Genomic DNA, 18,981 nt, shown 5'->3' with positions numbered 1-18,981 from the left:
CATTTTATTCATACATTAAATGCTGTTTGTAATTTATTTAATAATCGGTAGTAAAAAAAAAAAAGTAAAAACATGCTAATTGCTATACATATATATAGCCTATTAAAAAAAAGAGAAGAAAATTATATATATGTATAATATTAAATATAATTGTTTTTATTTAATTTAATTTAGTGGCATTCAAATGCGTGTGTGTGTGTATATGTATATATATGTATATATATATATATATATATGTATATATATATATATATATATATATATATATATATATATATATATATATATGCTTCGATAGACAATGCACTGGAACTCATTGCATATAAAATTATGCATAATTGAATATTATGCTAATTTTTTTTAATTTTTTTTAAATTTTCATTTGAAAAGAAGGGGGAAGGAAACCACATGTATTACTTCCCCTTAAAAGTGAGATCAGGAAATGCTTATGAAACTTCAAGCACGCGAGCTTCCCTGCTTAACAAGAAAGAATGAGGAAAGTCAGGGAGACAGGACTTCAGCTTCCCCCTCGGGCGTCCAGTTTGCTTCACGCCAGAACCCTTGACTGTGGATGTCACCATGCATGTGTCACGATTTGCTCTGTTTTGTTTCCTATTTGGAAGACGTTGCCAAGGGACAGTAAGAAGTCTAATTCAACCGTATCGTTCAAAGGAAATGATTTTGATCACATGTTATGAGGGGAGAACAGAAATGTTGAAACTATCCCTGCCTAAACAGACTAAGCACTCAATAGCAGCAGTGGTTTATATGTTCCTTCAGTCTTTATCTCCGTGAGATGCAGAGTTCATTCGTTCGCCTGAAGAGAGCAACATTAAGTGACACGCTATGTTTGATTCTCTAAAATACCAAAGTTCCTCCAGCTGTTGGTTTAGAAATGCTCCGCAGTGCTCGTCAGCCCCCATTTACATCTCTCCCATGACATTTGGGCTCAGGCCCGGATCCGGCCTTCACCCACGCCCAGCCTAAGGGAGCTCGTATGCCAGTGTACATCCCAATCAACACTAGAAGTGGAGTCGTCACGATGCTTACATTCATGACAGTGTTCTCTCATGCAAAACGCTTCCCTCTGCTGCTTGCATTTGGGCCAGAAATGTGCCTCATGAAGGGTTCTTGAGTACAGTGATTCAGGGTTGTGCTGAAAGGAGAAGTGACTAGCTAGGGCACTGCTTCAGGCAAGAGGGAAAAACCTTCTCAATGCCCTGGCATTTATCTGGAGAATCATTGACCCTTATAGACAACAAGTGCTGGAAAAGGTTTGGCAGAGAGTATATTCTGCTATTTATGGACAATAAATATAATTCAATATAGTCTCTTGTTCTTCACTGGACAAATGAGGACAAATCAGATTGCAGCTGGTCATGTTTAAAACATGTATGATAATGGATTCAGTGTGCCGTCTCTGAATAAACTCTCATATTATCAGAAATTTACATCTGAAAACAGTTGGATTCAGCAAGATGAATTTTCAAAGCAAATGTAATTGGTAAAATTACCCCAAATGGTACAAAGCATTGACTCACCACTGTCTTTGGGAAAAGTCATCATATCCTCCAAAGACGACGTTTAAACATGCATTATTCATGTCATTTCAGAAAAGTGATTTGTCAATGCATTTAAACAATTCAAGATGTAGATAACAATGAAAAAATATGATTTATTTTATACTTTTGTATCTAAAATCTACACTGCCCGGCCAAAAAAAGTTGCTGTTAGGATTTAAATAGGCAAATGCTTATGTTTGGATCATTATTGCAGTGATAATAATGTTTCTAGCATGTTACTGTATATGTCTGGCAACAGTATTTCTAACCCTAATTGATGAAGTGTGTAGCTTTTCATTTCTTAAAGGTGCTCTAAGCGATGTCACACGTTTTTTAGGCCAAAACATTTTTGTCACATACAGCAAACATCTCTTCACTATCCGCTAGCTGCCTGTCCCCTGAACACACTGTAAAAAAAACGCTGTCTCTGCAGGCACCCTAGGCTCCACAAACAGCAACAAAAAAAAACTGGGCTAACACGCAACACGAAACATAACAAACTGTTCCAGCCAATTACAGCAATAAGGATTTGGGGGTGGGGTTTGGGGGGTTAGTGTACGGATGAGGTGGAGGGAGGGTCTAGATAGCCTCCGTTTTGTTTGACAATACTTCGAACGTCAACAAGAACTGACGTCACCCGACATCGCTGAGAGCACCTTTAAGCAACCATGTAGGAAGACACATCATGGCCATATTCCAGGATGACAATGGTCAACAAGATCTTGACCAAAAATTGATGCACCTCTTGATAAGATCTTGTATTGACAATGCAAGAGTCAAGCACTCTGTAAAGTCTCCTCCAGCACATCCCAAAGACTTTCAATGAACTTAAGGTCTGGACTCGGAGGTGCTGATGCATGTGTGAAAATGATTCTTCATCAATTAGGGTTAGAATAACTGTTGCCAAACATATAGCTAACATGCAAGAAACAACAATCACTGAAATAATGATCCAATCATTGACTCCAAACAGCGACTTTTTTTGGCGTGCGTGTGTGCGTGTGTGTGTGTGTGTGTGTGTGTGTGTGTGTGTGTGTGTGTGTGTGTGTGTGTGTGTGTGTGTGTGTGTGTGTGTGTAAATATATGTACATTTATAGGTTAGAAGTCAATATATTTTTACCAATATATGTTGTTTATATTAATATTATTACCTTAAAATTTAATATATTCACCTCTAACTTCTTATATTAAATACATATTTAATTAATTTTAAAACGGCCAGGCAAGGAAAGAGACTTTTGTATAGCCTAAAGCATCCTTTATCATATACTTTTTACATTAATAAGTATTTATTATACATTTTCCCACAGTTGTAAGACTGTAGACAACCCTTTTAGCATAGTAGTGTAAATCAAATACCCTTACGCTGTATGTGGTTCAATTAGGTGACACAGACCGAGGTGTTTCACTTGAGCAGCGCTGTGATCTGCTCGACACATGAGAGAAGTGACAGTGGCAGCTTATCATTACTCATAATGACTCATCAACAAGCCCACAGGCTGTCATTAACGAAGCCCGCAAAAAACACAAGCTAAACCAATGAATGTAATCAGTTTTGGAGTAGTGTCTTTATTTATAAAAGGCATTTATTTCCTCAAAACATGCCTGAAAAATTATGTGAAGTTATGAAAACATATGTTATGACAACATATGTTTTTACATTGCTTTAACTCATCAAAATAAGATAAGCAATTTTCAACTTTTTATGTTATACAAGATTCAACTTGTTTTTTAAAGTCTGTTTAATGTCATTTAAGTTTAAATGACTTAAACATCCAAGTTGATTGTACTTAAAACATTCAAGGCAGCAACTTTTTACAGTGTAGAAACATCTTATAGGAAAATATTTAATATATATAGTATTCCCATTCTTATGTCCCATTTTACATTCATTTTTACTTATTGTTAATCATGCATGTGTTTTTTGGCACAATTGCTCTGAAATTGAGCTTCATCACAGTATTTCACTTCCCACTGAACCCTGCGTAAACTGTGTAATTGACAAACTAAATCTTGGCAACATTATACACGAAATGTTGTGAATTTATATTGCGCACTATAAAATCACTAAGTGGTGTGTGCCACCAATTCAGAACAAAAATAACATTTTAGAAGCTAATATGCACTACTGTCCACAACAAAACATTAGTTAATGTGCACTAGGCCACGTGTGCACTTAATTTTATGAAATAATAAATAGCCAGACATCAAATATATGTCTCTGATACATCATGAACTAACGATTATACTTTATGTAGTTTAATTTTTTGTCAGCCATTGGTGACTTTTGCAATGTTTTTGAGCTTCACCTTCAATTACGTATGCAGAAGAAGTCGCGCGTTACTTTACACACACACACACACACACACACACACACACACACACACACACAGAGAGAGAGAGAGAGAGAGAGAGAGAGAGAGAGAGAGAGAGAATTCCTCCGCGTTGTACAGGTTATGAATGTTTGGTGCTAGAACTTGAATTGAGCGGAAGAAAGGAAGACATCTCGGCTACTTTCGTTGTCGCGTTTTTGTTTTCTTCTCACACGAGTGACGAGTCAACTAGACTTTCTCAAGCGACTGGCACATTATTCAAAGAAACAGGCGTTTTATATCTGTATTCTGCAGAAAAACAATGGCTTTTATGTTTAAACACATGATAGGGGGGCAGCTGAAGGATCTTACCGGGGGTCTTGGAGAAGAAAAGCCAGAAGGAGAAAAGACCGAAGCTGCAGCAAAAGGAATGACACACGAAGAGTTTGAACAATATCAAGAACAGTTGGCGGAGGAGAAGTAAGACTCTGCACTTACTATCATCATGACCAAAGAATGTGATTTTAAATGTTTGATATTTTTTAACATTATCAATAAAAATGTATTTTATTTTATCTTTATAATATATTCGTAATTTCCCCCTCCATTTTTATTTGGTTTGGTAATAGCAAATTCATTTGTTAATTTAAACAAAAATATAAACAATAATTTAATGCATTTTTAAGTAATTTTATAAATATTTTATAAATAATTGTTTTTAATTTTATTTTCAGATACATTTTCAGAAATTTATTTTATAACATATATAGGCTATATATATATATATATATATATATATATATATATATATATATATATATATATATATATATATATATGATTAAAAATAATTGTTATACATATATTATAAAATAGTTAAAAAATAATTTTATATATATATATATATATATAATTCCACTTTACAATAAAAGGAGGCTGCTTCCAGACACAGATTAATGTTAAATGAGAACCTGGTTAAATGCCACAATAACAATTATTTTTAATCATATATATATATATATATATATGAGAACCCTTTACCTCCTCTTTGAATTTAATACACAAGCTGCACAGTCACTTGTTCAAATGTAATACAAGGAGATGCCAAGAAGGTCAATGCAATGTTTATCTCCAGCTTCCTGTATATCTGTGGTTTAATCAATAGTGCATGTCACCTTGCTCTCCAGATCCGTGTTTCTCTGGTTTGGCCTTGAGGACAGTGACTGCTCTACAGAAATGCACATGCAGCTGTTTTTTGTCTGTTGTGTGCATTTTTGAATGGCATCGTATTACATTGTCCTAGACATAAAAAAGTTCAAATGCACACACTGAACACAATTTCATATTGATAATATTATGATGATTTAATATTGATATCAATTATACATTTCAGGGAATCTTGTTTAAGCGAAATATATTAAATATATAAAAGTTTTACGTTTCAAACTAGCTTCTATTTTTCATCTAGGTTGGAGCGGGATACTAGCTTTGCCCAGAAGAAGGCTGAACGGGCCACTGTCAGGAGCCACTTCAGGGAAAAATATCGTCTTCCAAAAGTAAACATCGCTTTAATAAAATGCACTGTACGAACCATAGTTATTTCATTATTAACTTGTACTTTTTATTTACAGAGTGAACTGGATGACACGCAAATTCAGGCTGCGGCAGACAGCAGTCTGTCCTGGGTCAGCTGACCAACATTCAGAACGTAGATATTGATCAGTTAAAAGAGAAGGCCCAGTCCACCCTCGAAGACATTAGACATTCGGCTGAAAAGTGTGATGTCATGTAATCCAGCCATCAGGCACACGAGCACCCCAGAGTTGGACTGCTGATTGAGGATCAGGTGTTTCCTTGGCTCCGATGACTTCAGGGAGAATATAGGGAATAAACCAGATCCATAAACAGCATGCCTAATGAGATGCTTTCTGAAAGATGAGCTCATACCCAAAGCCAAGCAATCACATATAATTTTGAAGTGTTTGTTAATATTGCAAATAATGTTTGCCACACATTGTCCTATACATTGTCATAAAAGTGGTTTAAGGCAATAATTATCAGTTAACATCTTTTGTTGTTCTTTAGTGCTTAAAATGTTATAGTTGTTTATATGTGATTGACTATTCTACATCTACTTTAAATTAGCCAGAAAATGTTACAAAATACAGTATTCCGGTCATATTAATAAAAATACGCAATTGCTTAAATTATACTATTAAACTACAGTATTTATGTATTTGAACCTTTTTATGTACTCAGTATATTGATGTATTTACGTGAAGTGTGTAGATAAAACATGAATTGTTGTGTTTTTAGGTGAAAGAAAACCTAAACGTGTGAACAGTCTTTTTTACATTTCTTTTTGTATACATTTTATTTATTGATTTAATGTCAGTCAGAGTTAACTAACATTTGTTAACTATAATAAATGTTAACTGAAATAAAATATTAAAAACAATTAAACGTATTTAATTTCAGCTTCCTTGTTGCTCATTTAATACATTTACTATTTATTCCAAAATAAATATATAAAGTACTAAAAAATAAATCAAGCTGGAATAAAAACTAGGTAACGTTAGACTTTTTTATAAATAAAAATAGTCTATTACTAAAAAGGTCAATTCAATTCGTCTCATAAATTGCCGCCAGTTTAATTTGAATCAATAAGGGAACCACTGTCAAAAGTCGATGTTTTCTTAGACTAATTTCTGTAACGCAACTGAACTGTGGTGCATCAGGAAAAACATTCCGTCTCCATGTGTCATTCATGTTTGAAATTCACACCGCGACGGAAACGTCGATGGACACCGAAGCGGATCTCTTTTATCGTCAGCTGCCCAAAGTGGTAGGAAATAAAAAAATAGATCCGTTGATAATATCTTTTAATGAGCTCATCCTAATTATTTATTTACATACATCAATGAAAATAGATAAAGTCAAATACAGGCTTTATTTATCTTTCAGGAGCTGCACGCGCATCTCAACGGATCAGTCAGTTTTGAGACTATGGAGACGCTGATTCATCGCAAGCCGCATCTCAACATTGAGCACAACATGACCGCCATCCGCCGCGGACAGCGCCGAACACTGGACGAGTCCGTCTCAAACACCTGTACACTTCCAATTTACAGACTCGGGTTTATAATGTTTTGACAATTACAAACATGTAGTGCTCAAAATAAAACACAGGCTACGTTTTAAAAAAAGCATACTCTCTGAGTAGGCACTTTTGGAAAACAAAACAAAAACAAAAAAACACCTACTTCTCGACCGTCAAAGAAGTTCGTTTTATATAGTATTATTGTGTGTAGAATTAATTGAATTCATACTTACTACATCCGTCAAGATGTCAAAGTCATTTATTTTGTTTTTAGTTCTGTAATAACCGTCAAATGCAGAGCAAAAAAAGTACAATACTTGAATGTGAGATAAAGAACAAAACAACAATACAGAATAAAGAACATCTATAAAAAGCTAACAAACTAAAATGTAACACACTAGGCTGAGACATGAATTTGAATTTCGGTATTTGGGTTCTCATGTTCTAAAAGGTTCTTAAAATCAATGTTACAGATGTTTTTTTTTTTTTTGTTAGTTATACTTGACTTGGGAATGTAAAATTTTGCTAAAATATTTAAAGTATTTACAAGGTGATTTTGTTTTTCAGTAAAATAGTAAGGTTTTAAGGTTTACATTTAAAGCTTTTTCCCCCCCTGTCATGTCCAATTTTAAAGTCAATCCAAAAATGAGAGAGACTGGGTAATGATAATAAAAAGTTAAATATCATTGACTGCTATCTACATACAAATATATATATATATATATATATATATATATATATATATATATATATATATATATATATATATATATTACACATATACACACACAGTGCTGCAGTGCATTTACAGGATAATATTGATGAATAATTCTGTATATTTATTTATTTTAGAAATAACATATTTATAAGGTAATGTCCAGATGCTGTGCTATGATATGTGGTAAGGTTCAAGCCATTTTGATTTACATGGAGGATTATTTATCAAAGAAGGAGAGACCCTTCAGTTGTATCGCTTCACTGCCATTCACAACTCCTCTCCCACGGCCTCATGGGATAGTAAATTGTCCATTCGCCAGAAGTAGGCTACTTCATTTGGGTAATTTTTTGACTACCGTTTTATGAATACTGTGAAAATGTATGTACTTCTTGTATCACTGTTTTTCCCCAACTAAAAAGAGTAGGGATGTATACCTATTGGGATAAAGACATTGCTTGTTTGCCAACTAGGTTAGCACACACAATCCCCGGTTTCACAGACAAGGCTTAAGCTAGTCCCAGACTAAAATGCATGTTTGAGCTGTTTTAACTGAAAAAACTTTCACTGACATATTTTTAAATATGTCATTGCCATTGTTTTGTCTCAAGATGCACACCAGAGATGTTTTTTCTAAGGCACGTTTATAAATGCTACGTAAATGTCTGTGAAACCGGGCCATAGTGTACTAGTCTAAATCCTGATGTTACGAGTGAGCTTTTAAATTAGTGTATCTCTCCATTAGGTGTTTTCAAGTGTTTAAAGTGATTCATCAGCTGGTTGATTCAGAAGAGGACATCCTAATGGTAAAGCAACATTTGCTCCAAGTTTTATTCTTTTACACGTATAAGAATAAATTAAAAAAGAGGAATAACTCCTATTAAATAGGTTGCTAAAGCAGTCATTCAAGAGTTTGCGGCAGATGGCGTAAAATACTTGGAGTTGCGTAGCACGCCACGGGAAGTGACTGAAACAGGTACTGGAATAATTCATACGTCAAACAATTATTAGCAGCTCATTTCTGCTTATTGTTGACATTTATTTTTGTCACAAAAAGGTCTCACTAAACAAAGATACATTGAAACTGTGCTGGAAGCCATCCGGCAGTGTAAACAAGAGGAAGTTGACATTGATGTCAGGTAATGTTTAAATATTAATACTGTATTTTCTAGATGATGACCTGCTGTTTTCATGGTCAGCATGCTTGAATGTTTGAACAGGTTTCTCGTGGCCGTGGACCGCAGACACGGGCCTGAGGTTGCAATGGAGACCGTGAAGCTGGCAGAAGACTTCCTGCTTTCCAGTGATGGAATAGTAGTCGGACTTGACCTCAGTGGAGATCCAACAGTGAGTTCAGATTGCAATAACATCATACTCCACTTGTTTCTGGCTGCAGTCTTCATGTCTTTGATCATACAGGTCGGTCATGGAAAAGACTTGCTCTCTGCACTTCAGAAAGCCAAGAACTGCGGTCTGAAGTTGGCTCTACATCTCTCAGAGGTCAGAGCACATGGAAACATCTCCATATCGGAAGTTTGTTTTGGTATGAATGCTTTTACGTGGTTTACGCCAGAGTTTGTGTGTATTTCAGGTTCCTTCTCAGAGAGATGAGTCCGAGCTGTTGTTGAACTTGCCTCCTGATAGAATCGGCCACGGAACCTTCCTACATCCTGAGGTCGGTGGATCGGACAGTCTTGTGGAGAAAGTTTGCAAACAAAATATTCCTATCGGTATGAGTTTTCCATCTTAATTCCAATATTGCATACTTCTTTTTAAAGCTGTTTTACTATTTAATTTTTATTTTATTAACTTTTTTTATATATATATAGTGTTCTATTGTAATTCTGAAATGACATACTTGAGCTTTAAATAATAATTTTTTTAACTATTTTATTTTCATTTAAATACATTTTTATTATATTAACTTTTATTAGTTTTTCATTTTTTTATTTTGTTTTTAATTAGTATTCAATTTTAATTTTATAAACAATCTTTTTTTTTTTTTTCTTCATTATAATTCCAAAATTACATGCTTGAAATTTAAAGAATATATTTTTTGTTATATGCTATATTATGTTATTAACTATTTTATGTTTTTTAAATAGTGTTCTATTGTATTTCCGAAATTGCATACTTAAACTTTAAAGAATTATTTTTAATACTATTTTTTGGACAAGTTTTTTTCGTAATTCCAAAACAAAATACTTTAAAGAAACTTTAAAGAATATTTTTAAATAGTTTAATGTTTTAATTTCCGAACTTTAGATAACATTTTTAATTATTTACTATTTTATGTTATTAACTATGTTATGTTTTTTTATAAAGTGTATTATTGTAAATCGAACACTAATATTATAGATCTTATATAAATATTATAAATATTTTTTAAACTTTTATTTTACTATTTTTATTTAATTTTATTTGTTTTACTAGTTTTCCATCATAATTCCAAAATGACTTGCTTTATATATATATGTATATATACTTGCTAGATAATATATATAAATATCTAGTGTTCTATTATAACTCCTGTTCTTGTTTTTCAGAGCTGTGTTTGACTTCTAATGTCAAAGGTCAAACAGTGCCTTCATATGAGAAGCATCACTTCCAGTACTGGTATAAGCGAGGACACCCATGTGTTCTCTGCGTGAGTTCTCCCCACACACACACACACACACACACACACACACACACACACACACACACAATAGTATGCAGTTCAGACACTTTTTAAATGAATGCAAAGGAAGTTTTTTTTTAAAGAGTTTATAGATTCTATTAGAAAATAACACTATGCCTGTTGCTCCTTCTGTCCCGTCAGACGGATGATAAGGGTGTTTTCTGCACGGATCTCTCTCAGGAGTACCAGCTGGCTGCCTCCACCTTTGGTTTGACTCAGGAGGCCGTGTGGAGTCTCTCCCAGCAGGCCATTGGATACACCTTCGCCCCTGAGCCAATCAAAAAGATGCTGGAGAAGAAATGGGCAGAGCTCAAACAGCAGATTCTCCAATGAGAATGACTGCTGTAAACTTCACCAACAGTCCTACCTCAGAGAGCCCAACCGGTGCTTTTCATAAATGAAGACACGTTGTTGCAGCTAACATCAGTTATCTCAATTTCAAAGCACACTCTGCATTAATATCTGAACTAATATATAAACTACCTGTGTTGTGTGAAACAGAGTTAGACTGTTTAAATTAAATTGATTTTAATATTTATAATTCCCTGACTATAAATATTGTTATTTTTAATATTGTATATTAATACAACAATATTAAATATACGTTTATTAATTACAAAGCTTCTGTGAAAGTGGTCTATTTCATTTTACATTTTCAATAAAAAATTTGTTGTTGCTCCTAATAAATACTCCTTATTTTAAGAAAAAAAATATTAACATTCTTATTTAACATTCATATCTGATTGAACAGAACTACAAAATGTGTTTAATTGTGTTGCTCATGGGCTCATACAACGTTTTGGTGTGTTATTGCTCCAGGTAAAGTGTTAGTTCACCCAAATGTTGGTAACCAAAATGTTTATGGGTCCCATTGACTTCCATAGTTTTTTGGAAGTCAATGGCTACCATCAACTGTCTGGTTACCAACATTCTTCAAAATATCTTCCTTTGTGTTCAGCAGAAGAAAGAAACTTATACTGGTTTGGAACAACTTGAGGGTAAGGGAGCAAAACTTTCTCCATTGTTTGTTATTTTGATTTTCCATCAAACATTGAAACGAAATATGGAGCGTAAAAAGTTTCTGTGACTACGAAGAGAATGATTTTTTTATTTAGGTAAGCACATGACAGTTTATGATTGGTTATTTGTTACTTTATCATTTCACAATGCCAAGTTGTCACTTTTTAAAGCACACTGCATTCATCTCTGAAATACTATAAACTACCGCTAACACTTTACAATAAGGTCTTATTTGTTAACATTAGTTAATGCATTAACTAACATAAACTAACCATGAGCAATATATATTTTACAGCATTCATTAGCCTTTTTATGTTCACAGTGCATTAACTAATGTTAACAGATACAACATTTGATCTTATAAAATGTATTATTAAATGTTGAGATAAGTATTAGCTAATATGAATAAACGCTGTTGAAGCATTGTTTGTTGATCATGTTAACTAATATTTAACAAAGGAAACCATACTGTAAAGCATTGCCAAACTGTGTTTTGTGAAATAGAGCTGTGGTCTGTTTTGAATTAATTTAAATATTATAACAGTTAATTAATTTTATAAGTTATTATAGATTATTGAAGGTTTCTTGAATATTACAATTGGATAGTAATACAGTAATATCAAATATATGTTTATTTATTACATAGCGAGTGTGAACGTGATCTATTTTTATATTCTTAGTGGATAAAACAGTGGATGTTGCATTTTTAGCATGAAATAAATAAATAAAAATCATAGTTGCACAGCTGTGTACTGTAAACAACCAAAAGCTTTTACCACTAGAGGGCAGCAGTTCATTTGAGATGTTCCTTATCCCAAACTGCAACGTGATTCTGGTTTCTCTCCTGGATCCACACCTCAGATCTCGGACATGCTAAATGCTTAGTTAAGCTGTATATCCACCTTTTTATATCCTCAAATATCTTCTGTCCCCTCTAGTGCCAGAGCTAAAAAAAAGTGTATGTATATAAGAAGAAATAAGCATATTAGAATGATTTCTGGAGGATCATGTGACACTGAAGACTGTGGAGTAATGATGCTGAAAATGTAGCTTTACCATCACAGGAATTAATTACATTTTTAAATATTTTAAATTGTAATAATTCTTATGATGAACATAAGAGACATCTTTCGAAAACATTTTAAAAAACTGTACTGACCCTGAACATTTCCATTGTTCTCACCCACAGCCAGTCTGCAAATGACCTTTTTGTTCGCTGTTTTTGCGATTGTGGTTGTATCTGTTTGTTTAAAGAGTGTACCTCCTATTGTATCTTTTAACAAGTCACATTTGTCATTTATTCAGTCGTAGCTTTAGGCCCTCAGTGCCCAGTAAATGTAAAGGGCAGAGGTCAAATCATTCAGTCAATACCCAACACAACTCGTATTATCATCTTCGACAATGACACCTGCACAAATTGCCACATACAAGATTTTTGTTGTTTAGCCCATAACTATGGATCTGTTGTAGGAAAAACATTTGTATTAAGTTTTAATCTCATCAAATTAGTCTGGTTAACAACTTATGTTTATTTAGTAGCTTTGTAGGCTATCAATGCATCTTTGTTCATTCATTTTACAATACGACAGATAAAATGTTAATGACCTATTGACCTAACAGTGTTTATGGATGGTGACCTCCAGCAATTTCCTTCCTCTTCAATCATTGCTTGCTGTGTTGCTCATTTATGTTGTTTATAATGACTTTATCATGGATTTTGTCTGTATGTTAATGGTTTAATACTCTTTAATAAATTGAATTCATTGCAAAACCTCTGAGAGGTTTTTAGATGTGATAATTTCCTTTGCTTGGCTAAAACAGCCACATGCAATGGCAGCTGTCCAGTGAGATATTCCACAGAGGCGTATCTTCTTCACAAGGCCTCTGTTACGTTGCTAGTGTTTGGAAAGCATATTTGACAAGCTAATGATGATGCCAGACACAAACAAACTGCAAGGCTTGTCTTGCTCATATTACCTCAACAATGCCCAGACGCATTTGTTCTGTTAACAAGAGCTTTGACTCCTTTGTCTGCAAAAGCAGATTTTTATTTTTTTATTTTATTGTTCGAAAACTTGAAGTGCTTGAGATCTTCTGATTTCAGTTTTCTGAAATTGGTTACCCTCCTCTTTTTCACACAAAATGGCTTTAATGTTCCCAAATTTCACTGCTGATGTCTAATCTCCTCTGTTTCATACTTTGAAAACTAGTTTACATTTTTCTCCGATGCAAACATATAAAGCAGAGTCACCAAATCCGACAAGGCAGATTAACAGGTGTACCGAAATCTGTTACCCGGCCTCCTCTTTTAGTATGAGGTAAGTGCAGATAAGTCTGTGATTGGTTGTTTGTTTTCCTTTCACAATGCAGGTTAAAGAAGTCTACTAAAGAAAATGAATGGCACTTTTATTGGACAGCATATAATTCATGTAGCACAACATAGCATCTGTGTAATCATATATCACAGATACTGCATTCATTGTGCTGTTTTCCTGCTGGATTGGAAGATTATTATTGTACAATTACATGTTGCGACTGTGCCCACGCTTCACTTCTGAGTTGCCCAGGGTAATGATTTGTTTTGAAACAACCTTGCAAAATGAGCATCATGCAGAGGTGTCTTGAGAACGCCTTGGCTGCCCTTTCAGGCTCCTTAAAGTCACTGTAGCATGTAATTGTGGCAGGAGTGCCAGCGAAAGAGAATTGGATGATAGAATGTATTGGTGCAAACTGGGTTTTCAACAGTAATAGATGCCTCTTAATAAAGGCTGTGCAATTTTGTGTTCAATAACAATCCAGTTTTCACCCTGGAAATTGACCCAGAACAGTGGAAAATACTTGTTGGTAGGAAAAAACTTAAGGTGTAGATTGTTTGAGAAATCTATCCATCCGTCCATCTGTCTGTCTATCTATCATTCCATCCATCCATCCATCCATCGTCCCGTCCGTCTGTCTATCGTTCTATCTATCCATCCACCCATCGTCCCGTCCCTCTGTCCATCTATCCATCTATCTATCTATCTATCTATCTATCTATCTATCTATCTATCTATCTATCTATCTATCTATCTATCTATCTATCTATCTATCTATCTATCTATCTATTATCCATCCATCCATCCACCCATCCGTAAGGCCTGCCCAATTTGTCCAACGACAGTTTCCAATAAGCGGATGACGGTTTCCTTGCGTTATTTTCAGAGTGGCAAAGTAATTTAATTACCTCTTTGTTTCATCTGACTCCAAAAATGAAAAAGGTTTAATTGATGTTTTTTAATTATTAAAATTAGGTGAATGTTTGATCATTCTATTTAACTCTTTACTGAAATTACACTCGTTAAATGTTACACTCTTTAAATTTCACCGGATTCCTATAACACTTCGAGTCTCTCACCGGCCGGGTAGGCTATAAGATCTCATAAACACAAACTCGTCAGTCTCGGTCATTAGACAGGAGCGATATTCTAGACAGCCGTAGCCTACTCCACTTTGCTTATTCTAGAATATATTATTTAGTCCCCAGAGATCAGAAGATGTGTTCAGTTCAACGATGTGTTAGTCGGATCTCTGAAATTTAAGTCGGTGTGCTCCTCTGCTCCACCTGAATTCCAGTCCGATTAACCTGATCGTAGAATTGTGGTGTTATGGATTTAACGTACTCTATTAGAGTTAATAATTTCAGAGTAAGTCAGAATAAATCCAAATGTAACAATTTATTATTAGTCAGGTAAACGTATCATGCCAATTACATAATCAATTCAAAGATAATCAATTCAATGCTATAAAATAAAATGCTCAACGATAAAGAGAAAAGATTGATACCTGACATTACAAAAAACACATGATTTGGACAACTAAGCCTCTTGAATCATTTCTTTAAGTAGCTACTCAGACCAAGACAAAACATCCCCCAATGTGGGGAATGAACAATAGGAACTTGCATTGAGAGTTATAGACACAGTATAGAGTTATAGACACAAGGTGCTCCAGGTGCCCCTGGAGCACCTTGTCGAGGAACAGGAGGTAGTTTGGATGAAGGACCCTGAGAAAAAGTGCACACCCAATAAGCAAAGTTATAACCATTTGGTTTACTTCTGTGGAGATGAGATCATTGTGCACTGAGACATTTTAAATAATACAACACATGACTGTTAATTTACTTGTATTGACATAGAATATTATAATTGTTATATATAATCTTTCTAAGTGAAGAGAAGAATGTGTAAAGGGAAACTCTGTGGGGTGTGGAGACAAATGAAAGTGTTTGTGGTGTCCATATCTCAGGAGATTAAAGTATCTGAGGTTCTGTTTGTCTTGCACACCCATCCACCCATCCATCATTCCGTCTATCTACATATCCAAATGGATTCACAAATAGTGGGTTTTGTGTATGGCCCAATTTTGTTTGCACTATTCCATATTTGTCTTTACTACAGAAACAGGGCTGTGATGATGTTACTGTCACAGGTGTATTCATCTGTTTCCTGAATGAGGTGAGCTACTGTCTGCTTCAGAAGATCCCTTGAGAAGCAATAGGGATTGATTTGACTTAAATTACAAAGAGAGAAACTATTTGGGTGAGTAAAATTTAAAATATAAAGGTATCAGACAATCCACATAAGCTTGTCATAGTGTGAAATTTCAGATTTGATATGAAGCTGCATGAATCCATATGTAATGATGGGTCAGCAGAAGTGGGATCCATGTGCAGCTTTATTGAAGACAGAAGGAGAACAACGGGCAGAGGTCAATCACATGCAACAGAGATCAATGGCAAGGCAGAGGAACGTAATGATACAACAGGCAATGGTTCAGGGCAGGCAGCATTCAAACAGGGTAAATCCAAGTAAACAGGCAGAAGGTCAGATGGGCAGGCAGCTATACAAGAATACGTAAACAGTCCAAGGTCAAAACACAAGAGATCAATTATGAATAATGCTCAGAAATGTCTGCAATGGCAAGAACAAGACTTCGCATGTGAGTGAGTGAGTGAGTGTGTGTGTGTGTGTGTGTGTGTGTGTGTGTGTGTGTGTGTGTGTGTGTGTGTGTGTGTGTGTGTGTGTGTGTGTGTGTGTGTGTGTGTGTGTGTGTGTGTGTGTGTGTGTGTGTGTGTGTGTGTGAGACACCGTAATTAGCATCAGGCATGGCATGAAGGGAAATGTAGTCCGAGTAAAAGTCAGTACTCCGGTGAGGGAGCCCTTTGGTGGTGATCAGAGAGAGTCACAGAGGCTTGGTTTGTGACGTGAGCAGGGTGAATGACTTATTGATCGCTATGGTATTACTGTACTGTACATGTCAAGTCATATCTCATGTATTGTACATCAAAACACATTATTTGTGTCTTTTGCACAAGTATCAGACTACAAAGATCTTAAGACATTACAGATATGACTTTACACTATTGTTCAAACAATTAGTGATAAAGTGATATAAATCCTTAATGAGATTTGTGTAAGTGTTTTAACTCTTCTGAAGCCATACAATAGCTTTACAGTATGTGAGGAACAGTCATTATTTCCTCAAAATCCACCCACAACTGAGTTGAACTAGAGAATCAGATTAGTAAATGAATCATTCTTTTGAGTCCGTTTTCAGTACACCTATTGAACCCCGAAATCAGATTTAACAATTCATTCACAAATATTGTACATTCTATTTTATGAACTAATATAATAAATCACAAATTAAACATTTTATTTATTAAAATATGTTTAACTGTATGTGATATCATATGCATGAACCAATGTTGTTAATGTACAGTAGAGAAACTTGCTATAAAAGAGAGAAACAATCTGGGTGAGTAACATTTCAATATAAAGGTACCAAACAATCCACATAAGCTTGTCATAGTGTGAAATTTCAGATTTGATTTGAAGCTGTATGAATCCATGTGAGCAGGGTGAATGACTTATTGATCACTATGGTATATTACTGTAGTGTACATGTCAAATCATATCTCATGTATTTTAAATGAAAAACACATTATTTGTGTCTTTTGCACAAGCATCAGACTACAAAGATCTGATATATATATATATATATATATATATATATATATATATATATATATATAATATTTCATAAATACACATTTTTCAGAGTTCCCTCCAAAATATATTTTTTAGATCTAATAAGTTATTTGCGTTTCTTCAAGGATATAATACATTTGAATATATTCAAATGGAAAATCTTCACAAGCAGTTGAAACCAGCAATCCTTACTGTTGCCCAAAATAGATGATCTTCCTGCAGCAAAACCCTGGAGTGCACAATGAATTCATTCTCTCTGTAGAAAACAGTTGAAGCCCACAGCATCCTCATTACAACCGACCTGGAGGTACGCCCTGAAAGGAGCAGTCTGTGTCATATTTACAGTTTGAGTTTTGCGAAAGCAATTGTTACACATGACCTTGATAAAAACGAGAATGTAATTGGACAGAACTCTTTAAATAAAATCTGAAACAATAAAACATGCAAATAGAGGCCAGCAATACATTGCATTACACTCTTATCTATCTATCTATCTATCTATCTATCCATCCATCCATCTATCTATCATTCCATTTATCCGTCTAACTATCGTTTGTTCTATCCATCCATCTATCACTTGTTCTATCTATTGTTTGTTTGTTCTATCCATCCGTCTCTCTCTCACTCTCTCTCTCTCTCTCTCTCTCTCTCTCTCTCTCTCTCTCTCTCTCTCTCTCTCTTTGTCTCTCTACTACCTTTAAAAGTTGATGTTGATGAGCCATCTGAAAGTAGTAAGGCTTATGGTCTTGGCCGACTGCTCATCAAATGCCAGTCGAAACAATGACAGTGTCTCCAAAGTTCTGCCGACGTCTCCCTGTCCCTTAAACTGCTGCCACCTGTCAGCTCAAGATATGAAGCAAGTGGCAGATTCCCAGTGACTGGACACAAGCAGATGACATTTGTCAATTATACAGGATTTACCATGGACCTATTTACTACCTGAGGTGACAGACACAGACTTAGAGTGGTGACAGTACATTCCTTTTTCCTATTAAAGTTATTTTTATTTTTAAAGGAGGTAGAGGTTGTTTCAGCAGGTAGCAAAATACACTTTCCAATATCTACTGAATGCTTTATGCTCACTATAATTTAGTTAAATCCACCAAACAACTACATGGTTTCACACCACGCAATACAAACATGGCTATATCAGCAGATTGTGCTGTGAATGACTGTTGGCCAATATGTAGAGCAAGATTTACTGAACAGGGCAAATTAGCGAGAGAGCCTATTTCCAAAAAAGCGCTGATGGGAGTGGAAAGTTCTGGATGTGATATACTGACAATGCACACATTAAAAAACACAGATGCAGCCGCGGATCATTTCCATAAAGACCAACGCAATCTACTAAGAGCAGCTCAAATTAGCATCTGATTTAAGACATGCTTTTTTGGGACTGTAAATAATGGCGCAAATACCAGTAAACTGACCTTAGTAAATCACCTTGCAATGATTCATTTAAATACTCTCCTCCCATAAATTTTGCATCTGAAAGGGAAACTACAACAAATGCATATGCAATAAGGTCAGCCACAAAAATAACTGAGTGCATGCCTTTTCAGT

The 18,981-nt window shown here is 34.8% G+C and overlaps 2 protein-coding genes across 2 annotated transcripts; both read left to right on the top strand.

Annotated features, from left to right (window-relative positions):
- The first annotated feature begins 4,059 nt into the window (after positions 1-4,059).
- On the top strand, positions 4,060-5,799 carry cplx3a (complexin 3a). Its single transcript, XM_077209911.1, is given in 4 exon segments — positions 4,060-4,354; positions 5,343-5,430; positions 5,506-5,542; positions 5,545-5,799. Coding segments are annotated over 4 exon segments (405 nt in total). The 5' UTR covers positions 4,060-4,196; the 3' UTR covers positions 5,667-5,799.
- Positions 5,800-6,574: 775 nt separating this feature from the next.
- On the top strand, positions 6,575-10,836 carry mapda (N6-Methyl-AMP deaminase). The gene is made up of 10 exons (XM_077210867.1): positions 6,575-6,719; positions 6,839-6,969; positions 8,435-8,495; positions 8,578-8,665; positions 8,747-8,828; positions 8,910-9,036; positions 9,109-9,189; positions 9,281-9,419; positions 10,236-10,336; positions 10,511-10,836. Exons 1-10 carry the CDS (start codon positions 6,642-6,644, stop codon positions 10,700-10,702), a joined length of 1,080 nt encoding a protein of 359 aa, XP_077066982.1. The 5' UTR covers positions 6,575-6,641; the 3' UTR covers positions 10,703-10,836.
- Positions 10,837-18,981: the final 8,145 nt, after the last annotated feature.

This window comes from Siphateles boraxobius, unplaced genomic scaffold (assembly GCF_051911475.1).
Source record: "Siphateles boraxobius isolate OS27281-9 unplaced genomic scaffold, OSU_SipBor_1 65, whole genome shotgun sequence".
Taxonomy (NCBI): Eukaryota; Metazoa; Chordata; class Actinopteri; order Cypriniformes; family Leuciscidae; genus Siphateles; species Siphateles boraxobius.
This window is presented reverse-complemented; position numbering and strand designations above follow the sequence as displayed.

Excerpts from the sequence above, each read along its gene's own strand:
- mapda (XM_077210867.1), top strand. The coding sequence starts at position 6,642 with ATGTTTGAAATTCACACCGCGACGGAAACGTCGATGGACACCGAAGCG. Across the intron at positions 8,496-8,577 it reads CAGAAGAGGACATCCTAATG|GTTGCTAAAGCAGTCATTCA; the intron begins GTAAAGCAACAT and ends CCTATTAAATAG. Across the intron at positions 9,190-9,280 it reads TGGCTCTACATCTCTCAGAG|GTTCCTTCTCAGAGAGATGA; the intron begins GTCAGAGCACAT and ends TGTGTATTTCAG.